Source organism: Triturus cristatus, chromosome 9 (assembly GCF_964204655.1).
Source record: "Triturus cristatus chromosome 9, aTriCri1.1, whole genome shotgun sequence".
In the NCBI taxonomy this organism is placed as follows: Eukaryota; Metazoa; Chordata; class Amphibia; order Caudata; family Salamandridae; genus Triturus; species Triturus cristatus.
The window spans coordinates 1,106,480,877-1,106,499,109 of NC_140592.1; the positions used below are offsets into that span (position 1 = coordinate 1,106,480,877).

The window sequence follows — 18,233 nt, forward strand, 5'->3', positions numbered from 1 at the left end:
TTCTGAGAACTGCCCGAAGGAACCGATGACATGGACCCCTACTACATGGTTGCTAGTTCAGTATCGATTGGTGCTTTAGTTTCTTCAGTTTTCATGTTTATACAATTGTTATACACTGCCATGCTCCACCTTCTGCTATACTGTCTCCTCACCCCACATGGGACGGGAGGGGATACATAGCCTGTTCTACCTACAACCCTCACAGCTAGTGGCAATATTCTTAATAGATGGTGCAAATAGTTAGCCTCAACGTGAGGGGTCTGAATTCGCCAACTAAAAGAATAGCTTTGTTGGCGCAACTCAAGGCCTCACATGTGTCTTCTGCAAGAGACGCACCTCCAAAGGAAAGATTGGGGTTGAATGCGATCCAAATGGTTTGACTGACAAATATGGTCTTCTGGGCCAGGGAAAAAAGTAGGAGTGGCTATTCTTATTGCCACACATTTTCAGGGACAAATAATCCAAACACACTCAGAGATAACAGGCCGGATGCTACCAGTACGCATCTCACTATACAGTCGCACATTCACGGTAGCATGCATTTACGGCCCTAATGATCACCAAGAGAACTTCATTCGCCAACCAATCGGAACCATACTTACCACACCTGATGTACACATACCAATAAAGATAGAACTGTGTTTACCGACATGCAATCAAGGCTCTACTATGTGGCGTCTTGATCCCAAATTGCTAGCATATGAACTTGCAGTCAAGGTGGTGGAGTGCACAATCGCTGACTTCCTCGTGATTAATGACACGCCACACACAGCAAAAGCGACGCTATGGGACGCACTCATAGCAATGGTGCAGGGTACATACATGGCCATAGCGACTCAGCTTAATGGGGAGCGCAAAACAAAGCGCGACGAGTTGGCGATGCAGGTGAGGGAACTGGAGCAAAAGCACAGACAGACAGGCTCTCCCAAAACACGAAGACAGCTGACTATCGCCTGGAAACCGTTCAAAGCCCTTGGCATGGACATGGTGGAGCATGCCTTGCTCCGAACGAGACAGAAGTACTATGCAGGGGGCAACAAGGCTGGGAAGCTATGGGCACATAGGTTGAGGGCCCAAAACGCACTCTAGACACATACACAGCTTGATAGGTCAGGATCAGGGAATCAAGACGAGAGACGAAGACATAGTGGAGGAATTTGGTCAATTCTATGGGCAACTGTACAAAGCAGCCACGTCCCTAACTGCCGATAGCTCCTTGTACATAGCGCAGTTATCGCTACCACTACTTAAGTACTCAATAGTGGCACAATTGGACGCTGACATAATAGTCCTGGAGGTCAGGGAGGCAATAGGGAGACTCAAGCTAGAAAAAGCCCCGGGCCCAGAAGGGTAAATAACTGCCTTTTATAAACAGTATATGGAACTTGTCTCCCCCGTGCTGGTGTGGTTGTACAACTCCTTTAGCACTACAGGAACACTCATAGAATCTATGCGTACAGCCTTAATAACAGTCCTGACGAAACCTGGGAAGGATCCTCATTTCTGCACATCTTACAGGCCAATATCTCTGCTCAATGTGGATGCAAAGATTTTCAAAGGGATTTTGGCCTGTAGACTAGATCAACATATTGTCGGGCTAGTGGACCCTGACCAATCCGGGTTTATACTGGGACGCACCTGGGAAGACAATACCAAGACCCTCTTTCACTTGCTGGACAATACCCAGCAGTCCAAGGTTCAGACAATGTTCCTCTAAATAGACGCTGATAAGGAGTTTGATTGAGTTTACTGGCCATTTCTCTGCATGGTCTTGAACGCCTTTGGGCTGGGACCACGCTTTTAGAAATGGGTATAGGCCGGGTATGCAAATCTAGAGGCGTGGGTCAGAGCCAATAACTCCTCATCCTTCTCATTCTTAGTCTCTAGGGGAATGCGAGAGGGGTGTCCGCTTTCCCCACTCCTTGCTTGAGCTCTGCATGGTGCCGCTGGCAGAACGTATCAGCAGGCATTCCCTCATTGAGGGAGTCTGGATGGTGGCCAATCACACAAAATAACCCTTTACGCAGATGACGTCCTGCTCACAATCACTAAACCCGGTCAGTCACTGCCACAACTACTAGAGGAGCTTGTGGCATCTAGTGGAGTCTCAAGCTTTAAGGTGAACAACATACGTATCTTGCAGCAGAGTTCCCCTTTACATGGTCCAAACAGGGAATCTCTTATCTGGGCATATGCATATTCTCCACCATTGAAACTTCAGTCTCGCACCATTACTCTGAACTATTGACTTTGGTGAGGGCACTCATTCAGTCCTGGCATGGTGGCCCCATTTCATGGGTGGGACGGATAGCCGCCATGAAGATGTAATTGCTGCCTAAAATCCTCTATCTCATGCAGGTAATGCCATTGCAACCGCCTGCCTCTATGATTAACAAGCTACAGTCGAGTACAGAATCCTTTATCTGGGGAGGCAAGCGGGCCAGAATGGCCAGGAGCCGTACATATCTACCTGTAGAAGAGGGTGGGCTGGATATACCACACCCACTGTGTTACTATCAGGCTGCCCAGCTATGCTTTCTCTTGGAATGGCAACATCCGCTTAGAGAGAAGCACTGGTGCTTTTTAGATCAAGCGGTGGCAGGAATTCTTATCTGGAAGATACCTCTGCTCCCACGCAGGAATCATCCGCCGGGGGTGAACATCTCCCCAGTAGTTAAAGCCACCATGGGCATCTGGGACAAAGTCAGTGTACCTAAGCAGCTTTCCACCCCGATTTCCCCCCTCACCCCAATTATGAGGAATGTGGATTTCCCCCTGGCAGTTTGGGGGTAAACGTTCTTGTGTTGGCAAGAATCCAATTGCAAGCGCATCGGGGACCTGTTTGACGAGCATGGACTGTTGGACTTTTGGAGAGTACGACAGGACTTCGGACTTCTGGAGTCAGAGCACTGGCACTACATTGCAGTGAGACACTGGGTAACGCATCCATCAACACGACCCCATGCAAGTAGGCCTCTCACTCCCTTTGAGCGCTGGCTCTTATCCAGATGGGACGATCGCAAGCTATTATCGGACATATACACATTTTTAAATCCAATGGTGTATTCCTTGAGCACACCAGCTACGAAAAGATGGAAAACGAACTGTGGCCGTCAGTTCACAGACAAGGAATGGGTGGCCATCATACATCCTGCCCGCACATCAGCGCCTCTGGGAAAGAGACAATGCTCAAGACAGTTCACTACTGGTACTATACACCTGCACGCCTGGCCCAATGGCAAAAAGGGAGGGACGATAAATGCTGGTGGCAGTGCAATCATTCCAGTACACTCTCCCACTTGCTTTGGCACGGTCCTAAACTTCTGGGAGGGGGTGTTGGCAGATGTAGATCAGATGTTCGATACAGAACTCCCCTGTTTCCCTAGCTACATCCTCCTGGGGTTGCCCAATGTCCAAACATATACACTACATTCCGCCAAGGAAAAGGCCATTACCTTGGCGCTATGCACAGCAAAACAGGTCCTGCTATCAAAATGGAGATCAGACACAATCCCATCACATTTAGACTGGCTACACAAATTATGGGATTTGGTGGGCATGAAGAAGTTGCCAGCAGTGATCAACCATGCCTTGCCCAAATTTGAGAAGACCTGGGGTCATGCATAAAATACATCTCCTCTACTTTTCACAAGCTTACCTGTCCAATATATCTGCGCCTTACGTCCAACACTCAGAGGACTTGAATGTAACGACTCACAGAAGTGGGAGAATACAATCTTAAATGATTTCATCGGAGCAAGCATAGCTGTTGTGTATTATCCCTTCTTATGTTGTGTTCCTGATCCTCCTCCCCTTGTTTCTCCACCCCCCCCTTCTTTCCTCATGTATTTTTCTCCTGCTGGCCAAGGATGTAGGCAGAAGATGTTGTACTTTAAAAACCAAGAAAAAATGATACAATAAAAAAAAAGAATAATAATAAATTCCTAAAAAGAATGTCTTCTTGACATCAAGACAGTCTTCAACATCTACCTACCTCTTCATTATATCGACATACCTCTTCTGGATGTTGAGCCAGCTCTCTGGGTTGAACAGGATGTAACAGACCCTACTGACGATATCAATGTTCTCAAAGTTGACCTCGTACACCTTCTTTTCTTCCTCTGTGGTCTTTCCCAGGATCTAATCTATGAGTTGGTGTCCTTGGAAATGGCGGAGAAAGTAAAGGCAAAGGGGGCAACGTCTCCATATCCCTGGAGTCTTCTAGATGGATCTTCCTGCTTTATCTTCTCCCTGTCCTTTAAAGTCCTCATGAACATACTCTTACAAAATTCACAGAAGTTAGGACGATGCGATGTGCGAAGGCACACAATACAGAATGTGTGACGATCTGCTTGGACTTTCCTTTACATGTGGGACACTACACAAAAAGGGATGGCATTCTCTAAAGGAAAAGAATACTGTCGGGAGACAAAAAAAATGTACAGCTTGTCTTTAATTACTTCAAGACAAGGGGTTGTAAAAGGTTTAGACAGATGGCAGGGCAAAAAAACTCTGAATACATTTAGAGCTCAATGCTCCAGGATCCTGTCAGCAGAAGCTGGATAAAAATAACTATATCTATTGCAACATAGAGGGCATGATGTCATACTGATGATAGGCTATTCCTTGAAGGAAGAGTGTTTTATCAGACATATAATGTTAAATTGTCCCTGATTTCTCTCACTTTTCCGTATATAAAAGATCTCTGAATGAGTTTTCAGGTCACTAGGTTAATTCTAGTGATGTTTCATTAATAAAATGGTTTGTTTCTAAAGTAAATGATAGAAAATTGCCCAATATACACACATACATTCCATAGACTGTACTAATATATGCAGTTTTCTTTCTATATTTGTTTCAAAATAAGAGTGTATATACAATTTTCAAAGGAATTATACTTTATAAACTAAATGTTCTGGGATCCCGGGTAGGGCAATTGAGTACTTATGACTAATAATGAAGATTGCTTGGAAGAGAAACAACTTTTCCTATTGAATACTGTGTCAGCTTTCAATATAAGGGCATGGCTACTGCCTCTGTGATGAACAAAATGTTATTCATGTTGTGCTTCACTGTGGTACACATTCAGTGAATGGACATGTTCCAAAGGCTTGTTCCTGTGCAGTTCCTCTGCTATTATATACGTAAATAACATAAAATATGATGTCTATTACTGTTGAACAATAGAAAATCTACAAAGTATGTGCTTACCCAGGATGCATCTTGAACGTCAAAACAATCACTTAGTTCATTGTGCTTTCTGCATCCATAACCACCAAAGTAAATTAACCTAGACAAAAATCAATACAAAATAATTTACACTTCATTTCTCATTAGGGAAAGTAATTTTAGGTTTACATTGTTTACTTCGATTCAGTGTTACAGGTAAATTATCTAAGTACCTTTAATTTAAAAAAGAATATAGTTTTTCTTTTGAAATTCGAAATTCTTCTTTAAAACGTGGTGACCTCTGAGCTCCTTCTACACACAGTAAACATTTATTTACAAATGGATGCAGTGCAAACCCAGACAGCCTCCTTCAATAAGGATAACATTTTTGCTGGTGCAAATGCGGATCCTTGTAGTGAGAACTGCAATCACTATTTAAGTAGCTCATTTTACAGTAGGCAGTTACACTTCTGGCTTATATCTGCAGATGTCCCATTCCACACACCTTTGTTCCATTCCCTCATTTAGAGGTCTTCTGGCACTGTTTTTCCCGCTTCACAGCCAAGAACAGTTTTCCACTGGAAGTAACAAAAAGGCACTTATATTTGGTAATGCTTTTTCTGATGAATATTCTGTGCTTTTCTGGTGGATACTCTATTTTGCCACACGTGAAGCTAGGAGTTTCTTCACCTTATGAATAGCTCAGACACAAGACTGGATACAGAATACTCTCAAGAAGAATGTTACCAGTAGTTCCTCAGAGGAGAGAGAAGAGTGGAGGTGAATCGATAAGAGAGCCTAGAAGGACTGCATGTACGTTATGTGTAAAGTGGGTAATCCTTTTGTTGGATATTAATGCCCTCACACACCCTTTCAGGTGTCATGCTTCATCATCTGGGCTGCTCCTCGTCGGGCCGGCGGTGCAATGCCTAACGGGCTCCCTAAAAGGGGCACTTTATCGGAGTTCTTTTAATCCAACAGCCGTTTGGTGAAGTGCGGGTATGAGGGCCTAATTATTGTAGATACAAAAGGTGATTTAAAACAGGGTCGAAAGTACCAGTGTGGGAAATCAATTTATTCTAAAGGTCTCCTTCCCTGATTAAAAAGTGTGCGTGGCACTCGGTAGAGTGTAATGTCTCTAATTAGAGTGCATGAGATTGGTGGTCAACATGTTTCTCGCTCTGAGCTCGTGCGCTCGCGATTCGTCAGGACCTATAAAACTATCTACAAGAATAAGAGGGGACTATACAAAATATTGGTCTCCTAGTCACAATGAGTCATGTGAAAAGATTTATAATTCGGCTAGAATACCTGTCATGGTCTGGTGCTACCTGTAAGAAAGAGGTAGATTAAGTTGATCATTGTTGAGACATATATAGCCACAGGTAAAAGAAAAAACATAACCAACAAAAGGCTTTCAAGGTGATTCATCTCCATCATAGTTGAAAAGGATCAGTGGTGACTGCTGGTGCTTGAGCGTCAGAAAACTGCTCCTAAAAGGTGGTGTACCATCAAAGTGAACTATAGTGACTACAACACCTATGTGGAACATGTAAAAACAATAAAAGCGGCAGAAAACATCGTTGGACTCACCCTATTCAGTAGGACTGCGGACCACAACAGTGCTTGGTGGACTCAGCGTGAGTCGAAGGACCTCTAAAAGTAGGTCTAAGTTAAAGGGTAATAATGAACTTAATGATGTAATAATCACAGACGATAGGTTAGGAGACATATGGAACAATCGAGATACAAACATTCACTGACTAATTAACCACATGGACAGGCTGTGATCCGGAGGGGTTTTAAATTGAATATAAGGAAAGTCTTATATAAATGAAGGCTGTCAGCCAACGTGTCTAAGGTCTAATGTGTGTCGGCGATATCCCAAGTATTCGTAGCAGGCGTGGTGTTCCTTGTTGGTGGACCAAGTAAATACAGAGTTAAGAGTAAGGGTAGGGAGTCAACCAAGACGCCGTTGCTTCACAAGAAGGAGAGAGCCTGGCGTTAGCGGGGGAGCCCGTAAGCTCGCGCTGGCAGTAATTAATTGTTACAAGGTCTTTGCAGGAAAAAGGGGGTGGTTTCAAGATTCGAAACACGAAAACACGAAAACGTGTACTGTACTTACGTCTGCCCCGCTCACTCTCTATCACTGGACCTACCCGAGCCACCGAGTCTGGGAGGTGGCGACCTGGATGCTGTGTGGAGGTTAAGTGCATCCGGTCACGTCACGTGAATAAGTCACATGATCGCAACTGATTCACGGTCAAGGAGCGAGTGGGTGTTTCAAAACGGGAGTTGTATATCAGTACAAAATATAGATGCGCCGTGCAATCAGTCAACCTCAGAGTGTCAGAAATATATAGATATAAATTAGTTTCAATCCTTGTAAGGAAAGAAAGACAACAGTGTCGGCCATCTTGGATTGGGAGACGTTGTTTTTAATAAAGTTAATCTTCACTGTCACAATTGGAAGAAGGGTGGAGGGAGGGTGTAAGGACAACCTCAATAGGATGTAAAGACGGGTTGTGGTTGGTACCACGAACCCTATAAAATCATAAAAAAGCAAATCATTTCAGCAAGTATTCTTTAGTCTTGAGCAGAGATGAATGGCATGATAAAAGAAAGGCAAAGATTGATACATCTGCCAAGAACATGCCAATCTAGAGCTTGAGGGCCCCCCAGGGAATATCATCATTGAGCCCAATGACATTAGAAGACAGACGGTGTATCCATCTCTGTTCCTTCTTGAAAAGATTGTGTTGGTATGAATGAGGGTTGGCTTCTAGAATCAGCCATTTGACAGAGTCTGGGGAGTGTTGTTTCTCTAGGAAATGGGCACTGATCTTGGTGTTCTGTTTATGGCACCGAAAATTGCTGCGATGTTCAGAGATTCGCAATTTTATCGGTCTGGTCGTCATCCCTATGTAATACAGGTTACAGGGGCATGTAAGGAGATATATGCAATTGTTGGTGTTGCAGTTTGTATGTGACCTCAATTCCCAGGTGAAAGTAGTATTGAGGGTGACGGTTTTATGTACGGATGTAAACGTACAGGCGGTACACATACCACATGGAAAGTGTCCTTTTACTGCAGGTAATTGCCAAAGTGTGCTCTGTGTGGGTTTGATTATGGATCTAGGTCTGGTTTGTATCACCAAATCTTTAATGTTTTTGGAGCGTCTGTATGCAAACCTAGGTGGTTCAAGGTTCATTGTTCCAGTATTAAGGATATTCCAATGTTTCTTTAAAACCTTAGTCACTTGATTGGTGTTAGGTGAGAAAGTTGTGACACAGGTAAGGATGTCAGAGACAGTTGTGGTGTTCTCTCTGGGTTCCAAAAGGGCTTCTCTGTTATTATTCCTCGCCCGTTTTTTGGACTTAGTGATACTCTTCAGTGGGTATTGTCTTTCCCTTAGTTTACGGGAAAGAATTTCTGCTTCACTTTTGAAGGTATCAATAGTACTGCAGTTTCTCCTCAATCTAAGAAACTGCCCAAAAGGCAAATTCTCCTTGAGAGCTCTGGGATGATGACTGGTAAAATGCAGCAGGCTATTGCGATCAGTGCTTTTCTTGTAGAGAGTCGTAGAAAGAATACCCTCGGTCAACATGATGGTTAAATCGAGGAATGCGATCTGTGAGGGGGATGCTGTGATTGTGAAGTTAAGGTGGGGATTCAAAAGGTTGAGCCATGTATAGAATGCTTCATAGCTCATAGAATCTCCTGACCAAAAAATCAAAATATCATGTATGAATCGTCTCCATAGTAGAATGTTGTGACGGTATGGATTCGTATCACAGAAAATATGTATCCCCTCAAACCAGGCCATGTATAAACAGGCCAGACTCGGAGCAAAGGTACTTCCCATGGAAGTACCTTGGGTCTGGTGGTATAATTGGCCTTTGAACTCGAAAAAGTTCTCTGTCAGGGCTAAGGTGGCACATTCAATGATGAAGGACACTGGAGTTGGCGATTCCCAAGGTTCACCTCCAAGTACTTCCTCAATCACTTCAAGAGTTGCCCTTTGTGGAATGTTGGTATACAGGGCTTCAACATCTAGAGTGATGAGGAAGTTGATGTTGTGGGTATCCTGGGTTTGGTCCAGTAGGCGTAGAACGTCCGTCGTGTCTTGTATGTATGACGGTGTGCGTTTGACTAGGGGTTGCAGGAAATGATCGCAAAACTGCGATAAGGGTTCAAGAACTGAGTTAATGCCCGATACTATGGGGCGTCCAGGTACTGGTGTGACCCCCTTGTGAATCTTTGGTAGAACATAGAAATAGGGGGTCCTCGGTTCTTTTTGGATTAAGAAGGAAGCCTCCTTCTCACTTAACCAACCGTTGCTCTCTCTCTGCTGAGTCAACCAGACCAGTAATAGATGTTTTTAGACGTTGAGTGGGGTTGTTCGGAATCGGCGTATAGTACTTCCTATTGCCCAATTGTCGCAAACACTCGTTGTCATAATCAGTGGTTGTCATTATGACAGTGGCCCCACCTTTGTCGGCCTGTTTGATGGTGATGGTAGGGTCGTCAGCCAGCGTTGTAATAGCAAGCCTCTCTGCTCTGCTGAGGTTGTTGAATTGCTTATGTGTAGGAATGGTTTTGATATCCTTTAGTACTGCCTGCTCATATGTAAGTACTTCATTTGGTATCATCCCTGCGTGGGGAGTAAAGGTTGAGGGGTTGCGTAAACCTAAGTCATTGTCCGGTATGTAGTCTTTGCCCTCAAAGAAAAATCTCAACCGGATCTTGCGGAAGAATTGATGTAATTCGCAAGTTTGGGTGAAAAGGTCTACCCTGGGGGTGGGGACAAATCCTAGTCCTTTCTGGAGGACAGTGTCCTCTGTGGCTGTCAATTGTCTAGTTGTGGTGGTTCTTCCCATTGTACTCTTTTCTCTTGTGGGGCCCCTCTTCTTCGCCCTCGCCCTCTGCCCCAACCTCTGCCTAAAAAAGGTGAGGGCTGGTTCATGCCCTGAGGTGCAAATTGAGGTAAGCCATGAGGGCCAAATTGAGGGGGGCCCTGTGGGTACATAGGGTACTGCCAGAAAGCTGGTCCCTGATAAGGTGTTGGTGGAAAGTAATTATATCCACGTCTACCTTTCTTCCCTCTAGACTGATTAGGTCTCATATTCTCAGTACTAGAGTCACTGTTGGTAGAGGATCCTCTCCTTGAGGAATCCGAATCAATGTCTGATGAGTAGTTGGTATTAGGCGGGACATAGTCTGCTTTAAGGTAGGGGTAGACTTTTTCCTTGTCAAAGCGTTTGATGTCTTTTTGGAGCTTTGTAACTTTCTGTTTCATTAAGTATTCTCTATGTTCGGCTATCTCATTGTTGAGCTCAGTTAGTTTCGATTTATACTGGGAGCCGGGATTGTTTTCTTTGAGACTACTTTCCATCGTCTGGATGCGTGTAAGTAACTCGTCTGCCAATCTCTTCGCAGTGTTCACAATCAGAATCAGCAGGTCCCTTGTACACTTCCACGATATCTGAAACCATTCGACTTTAAATTGCCCATCCTCCCAGAAAATTCTGGGAAAATTCTTCACTACGAGGCCATTAGGAGAGATGTTGGCCCTGAAGTACTCTGTCATAAGGGTACCCATTCTCTTTTCATATCTGAGAGTGATTGCCACTCAGCTGATTGACTGCCAGTGGCCAGTTCGTGGTCGAGACCCAGAATGGACGGGGTCCGGAGAATTTCTGCTGCTTGATCATCCCCATAGCTCAAACCCTGTCCCTCCATGGATGGACGGGTAGGTAGGAGAATGGGATGTAAAAAACAGTTACGCAATGGGTAACCGTAGAGCTCTCCCAGGGAGGAGAGGGAAAAGATAAGATAAGCCGGGGGATAGAGCAAATCTCACCCACCAATAAGAAAATCCCACGGGGGTTTAAGCCGTGCAGAACATAGGTTTCAAATAAGAGGGATAAGGGGGGCGTTTTCCGCTCACACAAGTGAGTGGGAGGTCCAGACTGGTAAAGCGCCCCAACAATGAGACTCTCAAGAAGAATGTTACCAGTAGTTCCTCAGAGGAGAGAGAAGAGTGGAGGTGAATCGATAAGAGAGCCTAGAAGGACTGCATGTACGTTATGTGTAAAGTGGGTAATCCTTTTGTTGGATATTAATGCCCTCACACACCCTTTCAGGTGTCATGCTTCATCATCTGGGCTGCTCCTCGTCGGGCCGGCGGTGCAATGCCTAACGGGCTCCCTAAAAGGGGCACTTTATCGGAGTTCTTTTAATCCAACAGCCGTTTGGTGAAGTGCGGGTATGAGGGCCTAATTATTGTAGATACAAAAGGTGATTTAAAACAGGGTCGAAAGTACCAGTGTGGGAAATCAATTTATTCTAAAGGTCTCCTTCCCTGATTAAAAAGTGTGCGTGGCACTCGGTAGAGTGTAATGTCTCTAATTAGAGTGCATGAGATTGGTGGTCAACATGTTTCTCGCTCTGAGCTCGTGCGCTCGCGATTCGTCAGGACCTATAAAACTATCTACAAGAATAAGAGGGGACTATACAAAATATTGGTCTCCTAGTCACAATGAGTCATGTGAAAAGATTTATAATTCGGCTAGAATACCTGTCATGGTCTGGTGCTACCTGTAAGAAAGAGGTAGATTAAGTTGATCATTGTTGAGACATATATAGCCACAGGTAAAAGAAAAAACATAACCAACAAAAGGCTTTCAAGGTGATTCATCTCCATCATAGTTGAAAAGGATCAGTGGTGACTGCTGGTGCTTGAGCGTCAGAAAACTGCTCCTAAAAGGTGGTGTACCATCAAAGTGAACTATAGTGACTACAACACCTATGTGGAACATGTAAAAACAATAAAAGCGGCAGAAAACATCGTTGGACTCACCCTATTCAGTAGGACTGCGGACCACAACAGTGCTTGGTGGACTCAGCGTGAGTCGAAGGACCTCTAAAAGTAGGTCTATGTTAAAGGGTAATAATGAACTTAATGATGTAATAATCACAGACGATAGGTTAGGAGACATATGGAACAATCGAGATACAAACATTCACTGACTAATTAACCACATGGACAGGCTGTGATCCGGAGGGGTTTTAAATTGAATATAAGGAAAGTCTTATATAAATGATACAGAATACTTCTCCAAACAAAGCGACTGCGCATCACTAGGTCGTACCATGTTACCTCCGTACTGGTCCAATGCCTCCCAGGGTCAAAAGGTGTCCTTTCCTCGCTAAGTCAGCCCGCACCAGTCCTGAGGCTAGCTATCGAAGCAAAGAGATATGAGCATTCATGCTCCTTCAGATTGAGTGGACGCCGAGATTCATTCTCCACGCTAGCCCCAGTCCAACTTGGTCGCCCCTTTAGAGCACCCGTCGCCTCGTCCAACTTAGCGAGGAAAGGACACCTTTTAACCCTTCATGTCCACACGTGTCGAGAATACGCGAACGTCGAGATTTGCTTTCAACGGACACAAGACCGGTCACTTACCAAGCACTCGTCGCTGCACGAAACATAAGTGAGGAGAGAATACTCTGTTGGGCTCAGCTCCATTGCACACCACAGCTTCACAAGTCACGGATTGAAGTAGTGACAACTTTGAAAATTTCGGCTTGCTTTAGTATAAGCTATATGTTGGTCCTGATGAGAATCCCCGCACATTAAGGGATTCTAAACGCGTAGACCTTTTTCCGCTTTTGGCCAATCTTTGCTAAATAATACAGTGTAGTGATTCACAACTATGCCAAGTTTTTTCTATTGATGGCCTTTCTGTACATTATTTGTTTATAATTATCCTAATGTGTATATTGTCTAGTGAGGATGGATGATTTGTATGACTGAGATGTTTATATGGTCGAGTGTAGTTTTTTTGTATTGGTTTCAAATTGTATAAAATCAAGTCAAATTGTTGATATTGTTGTGGTAATGATGTTTATTTTGTCTGTTTTTGTAATTAATATGTTTTAACAACTGAAAATGCAGTCAATATAAAAATGTAAAATACTCTATGGATTAAATCCAACGGAAAAAGTGGTTGCTAGTGCTACTGTTTCATTCAGTTCACCCTTCAAAGTGTAGGTGAGTCGTGTGCAGTATTGGCTTTTTGTTTTGTTCTTTTGATGATATTTGGTTTGGCCGTGCTGCCAATCGAGCCAGAACCCTTCTTGTTTTTTGAGAACATCAGACATAAGGCACACTAGCATTAGTTCCTTAATTTTTATCACCTCAACCAAGGTCCGTGGAGGAGGGACCAGAAGGATGGTAAACCTCATTAGGCACATGACCAGACCATAACAGGGAACCCCTTAAAACCTTATAAAAAATAGGCACAACCTCACAAGGGGAGAGAGGAAGGTAGATATAGCATCCTACAAAGAAAGTGTCAGATGGTAAGTAACTTCTGATGGATACATCGTCCTGCACATTTTTCAACCTAAGTCCAAAAGTATTATCCAATGTGGGGGAGGGAGAGGAGACTGAGGAGTGTCAACAGAACTGTCCTGGCAAAGCACCCATCACTCCTAGCTTGCTTCAACAAGCATTGGTGGTTCATCAAAAGTGTGAAGCAAGCACCACATAGCAGCTTGGCAAATTTCAACCACCAGAAAGCCCTCAACAGCGCTGTGGAAGCTGTCATAGCCCTATTCGCAAGGGACTTAAATTCTTCAGTTGGTTCCTTCTTTACCAGAGTGCCGCACATCTTATGCAGAGAGCAGCAAAATGTGAAATGAAGTGATATGACACAGATCGAACCGACTCACAACATGTTAAGACATCAAAGACATGGTCAATCACCCTGACATGTCTTGTTCAGTGCTTTTACATGGAGACCACTCTCCTAGGGACCAGTCTGTGTAGCTGTTCCTTCTCCATAAAAGTCTGCAGGAAGAAGAAAAGAGAAGTAACCGAGTGGCCTACATGAAAAGCGGACACCCCGTTTGGCCAAAAAGAAGGAAGTGCACTGGACCAACTTGTCCAGTAAAATATAAACTTGATAGAGCCTAAAGTTCGCAGACCTTGCAGGCAGATATAATCGCCCCAGAAAGACACTTTTAAAGATTAATAGACACAACCATGAATTACTTAAACAGAGAAGCCTGATGAGCCTAAGTACTAAAACCAAGTCTCACTATCAAAAAATAAAGGCATGGGAAGAAATAAGTAACAATATCTTCAGAAAACTAGCTACCAGGGGTGACCAGAAGACAGAAGTAAGACTAGGCAGACACAGGAGCACAAAAAACAAGGCCTAGGAGCACCTACCAGTCAAAGCCACCAGAACTTGATGGCAAGAGAAAGCACAGATCATCAGATAGAAGAGTCCAAAAGGGTTCTAGGCCCTTCATAGTACACAATGTTCTCCAATATCCAGTATAAACCGATTTTTGATAAAATTTTCCTAGCAGCTAAGATAACACCAGTCACTTCACATGGAAGTTCAAAGTCAGTCATTCGACAATGCTAAATATGTGTGTGGAATCTGAGCAGCCGAGTGCTGGGACAGAGGACCCAACCACCCTGCTGCGAAAGCAAATCTACTCTTTTTGCCATATCCTCTTTGCCTAGCCTAGTGAAAGGAAGGTCATCTACGACCTATCTCTGAGAAACTTCTGAAAGGCAGAGAGACAGAAGCGAGATTGGAAGAAACACTTATCGATAACTCTGTTTCCATGGCAAGTGAAATGTATCTCCCACCAAGCCTTGTGATGGAAACTTTAGTGCACAGAACAGGAGACATGCCCTAATGAAGCATCACCTTAAGTAAGGAAAGGCAGTATCCAAGTGAAGTGAATTTCGTATTCATAGTTCTCCAAAGCCGGCCTACTCAATGCATCTACCAGTACTTTGCAGCACCTATGTGCTGCAGGGATGGCTTCGACAACCACAGGACCTCCAAACAGTGGGTTATGGATGGAACTCCACCCTGCTTGTTCAGAGAGTGGACCACAGTGGTGTCTGATAGCACCAACTGACCCACAACAGAACAAAGGAAGGCTGTGCAAGTGCTGTATGTTGTGGCGCCATCTAAAGGCAAAAACTGCCACCTGCCACAGAGGACTACCCCATTCCATGGAAGAAACACTGGTCAGCAGAGTTGTATCAAGGAGAGGCAATGTCCCTCAGGTCCAGTAACGCCATCCAAGTGCTGTATGTTGTGGCGCCATCTAAAGGCAAAAACTGCCACCTGCCACAGAGGACTACCCCATTCCATGGAAGAAACACTGGTCAGCAGAGTTGTATCAAGGAGAGGCAATGTCCCTCAGGTCCAGTAACGCCATCCAGTCAGGTCAGTCTAGAGCAAAAAAGACCTGGCTCACGGACAGCATCATTAATTTGTTCTACTTGAGGATAAGGAATTCCAAAATCCAGACTGGCATGATGCCCTTTTCCTTTATCACCATGGTCTTCTCCCAATTAGAAGAGGCACCTCTATAACATCGTTTAGATGAAGGGCTAGAACTTCCTCTTCTGCGTACAGTTCCTACTAAGTAAGTAAGACTGTGTGTTTGGACAACATATGCATCACAATATGGGGACTGAGTCCAGTCATATAATCAGAATATGTTGGTCTAATTCCTTGCTAGTTCACAGTACGCCACCAGGACCCCTAAACTTAACAGGGTACCGGATGATTCACCCAAGCAAATTGTGGAAACAGATCTACCCTTCGTTGTTACCTTTGGCATGCCCAAAGGGAGACACACAAAATACACAAATTGGCATTCAAACATTTATTGAAGCAATTGGATTCTTATGTAAAAGACATGAGCTGCCATGGCCACTTTCTTTCAGGATAAAGTCAGATCAGTTTACAGTGGGTTCTCTATGTCCATGTCCCAAAGTGCTACCTCTTCTCAAGGTACACCACCCACTTCTAATAGGAAAGGGGATCTATCTTTGGCTGCCTTAAAATCTAATGATCTTCCGGTACTACTCTGTTTTCCACCTCTGACTTCAGATCAGGCCATCAATCTACTTCTGTCTACCAAATCTGGATCCCCTTTAGACCCTTGCCCCCCCCAAGATTTGTCATCTTCTACCAGACGTAATTGCCTCTCATCTATCTCCCATTTTTAACCAAATGTTTTCCTCAGGCATATTTCCCACCAACTGGAAATTAGCCTCAGTCCTCCCTCTTTTAAAGAAAGCTAACCTAAATGGGGCGGATCCTAACAACTACTGTCCTATCTCTAGACTACCCTGCCCGCCAAAAAGGTCGAGTATGCCATTAATGTAACAATATTGGTCTACATCGAGAAGCATGCTTTCCTGGACGCCAACCAGTTCAGCTTTAGAAAGCACCACAGTACGGAACTGGCATTGATCTCAGCATCATAACAGATCAAGCAGACAGTTGATGCAGGGGGCAATGCAGCACTTGTGCTGCTTGACCCCTCTGCCTCATTGGACACTGCAAGCCATACAAAACTACTGGAATGTCTGGAGAGAATAAGCGTAAAAGGTAAAGCTCTCACTTTACTGAGATCTTTTCTGTCTGACAGAGAACAATTTGTAGCTCTCTCTGAATTCAATTCACCCAATTTTACATTGCCTTGTGGGGTACCCGAGGGCTCATCGCTGAGCCTGACCCTTTTTAAAATCTGCGTTGCGCCCCTGGCACAACGGATTAGATCTTTGGGCTTTTCAGCAATTTCCTATGCTGGTGATATCCAAATTGTGGTGTCAGTGACAGGCTCACCTTCGGACACAGCATCACAGTTCTTTACATGCCTCCATCAAGTTGGTGACTGGATGGCCACCAACTGTCTGAAATTGAATTCTAACGAAACTGAAGGCCTACTCTTTGGCAGCAACACCACTGTTTGGTACCCAGCTCTCTGGCCGTCGGACCTGGGCTCTTTGCCGGTCCCTACAACTAAAGTAAAAATACCTGGGATTAATTTTTGACTCCAAGCTCACATTTGAAAGCCATGTATATCAGGTTACCTCTGTATCTTTTTATACATTAAAACTACTTAGAAAAATCCTTCCATTCATTCCTGTCAATCTACGCAAGTTGGTGATCTCTGCGCTGGTTTTGTCCAGAGCCAATTACTGCAACAGTCTCTTCATCAACCTCAGGACCAAATGCTTAAATAAACTACAGATTGTGCAAAACGCCACTATGCACATCCTGGTAGATATTACAAAGCACAAATCTGCTTCTGCTGCGCTAAAAGAATTACACTGGCTACCAGTTAAGAGATGTATCGAGTTCAAGGCTCTTTGCATAGTATTCAAGGCTACCCATGACACAGGTCAAGCCTTTTTCAAACAGAACCTCTGTGGGTACGTTCATACGTGCCATTTATGCTCAGCAGAGTCCCATAATTTGGTGATCCCTTGGTTCAGGAAAAGTTCCTGGGGCGGGAATAGCTTTCTGGTCGGTACGGCCAGACTTTGAAACTCTCTTCCCCAGAGAGTAAAAAAACAAAACTCACCCGATCGCTTTCAGGAAAGTGCTAAAAACATGGCTGTTCAATCTCTGACTCTGAATTAAGACCCTACTGCACTTTTCACTGGACGAGCTAGTGCCTTGACACATTCGGGTAATTGTATTGCGCTTTATAAATCTCTTTTTCATTTCATTACATTATTAGCAGAAGGAAACAAGAATAGGGAAGAAGATGAATAATTCAACCATTATAACGCTGCAGTAAATATATTACTATATTTCATTCTGATAACCCTACCTAACACTAACTACTCTAAAGAGAGCATTATAAGGAGTGCATTCTGCCAGATCTCCTGAAGCAGCCTAACTCCCCATTTAGCTGTGTATCAGGAAGCCAGTCTGGTGTAGAACAGGCCGCCTTCCTTTGCAGGATAGTGATGGAAGTTAGCAGGGCTGGCAAACAGTCATGGGCAAACGTCCAGGATAAACCATGGAACTGCTCCTCTGACGAGCTAAGTTTCAGAAGCAGCTTATATAATAAAAACTTGTCCCATTCGCACTGGGTCTGAGATCCTTTGCTAAGTCATTGTTTGTATTTCCGATTCAGAGTTGTCTCCAAATGGACAACATACAAGGGCAGCATGCTCAGTGTACTTCATCCTTGAACAGAATGTACAGTGTTGTGATAA

The 18,233-nt window shown here is 44.1% G+C and overlaps 1 protein-coding gene across 1 annotated transcript in view; it reads right to left on the reverse strand.

Moving 5' to 3' along the window:
• The window catches only part of KLHDC1 (kelch domain containing 1), a 1,365,548-nt gene that overhangs the window by 821,530 nt on the left and 525,785 nt on the right, over positions 1-18,233 (reverse strand). The window contains exon 5 of the mRNA XM_085627012.1: positions 5,212-5,290. Within this exon, the coding sequence (XP_085483138.1) occupies positions 5,212-5,290 (79 nt within the window). The remainder of the gene's footprint in view (positions 1-5,211; positions 5,291-18,233) is intronic.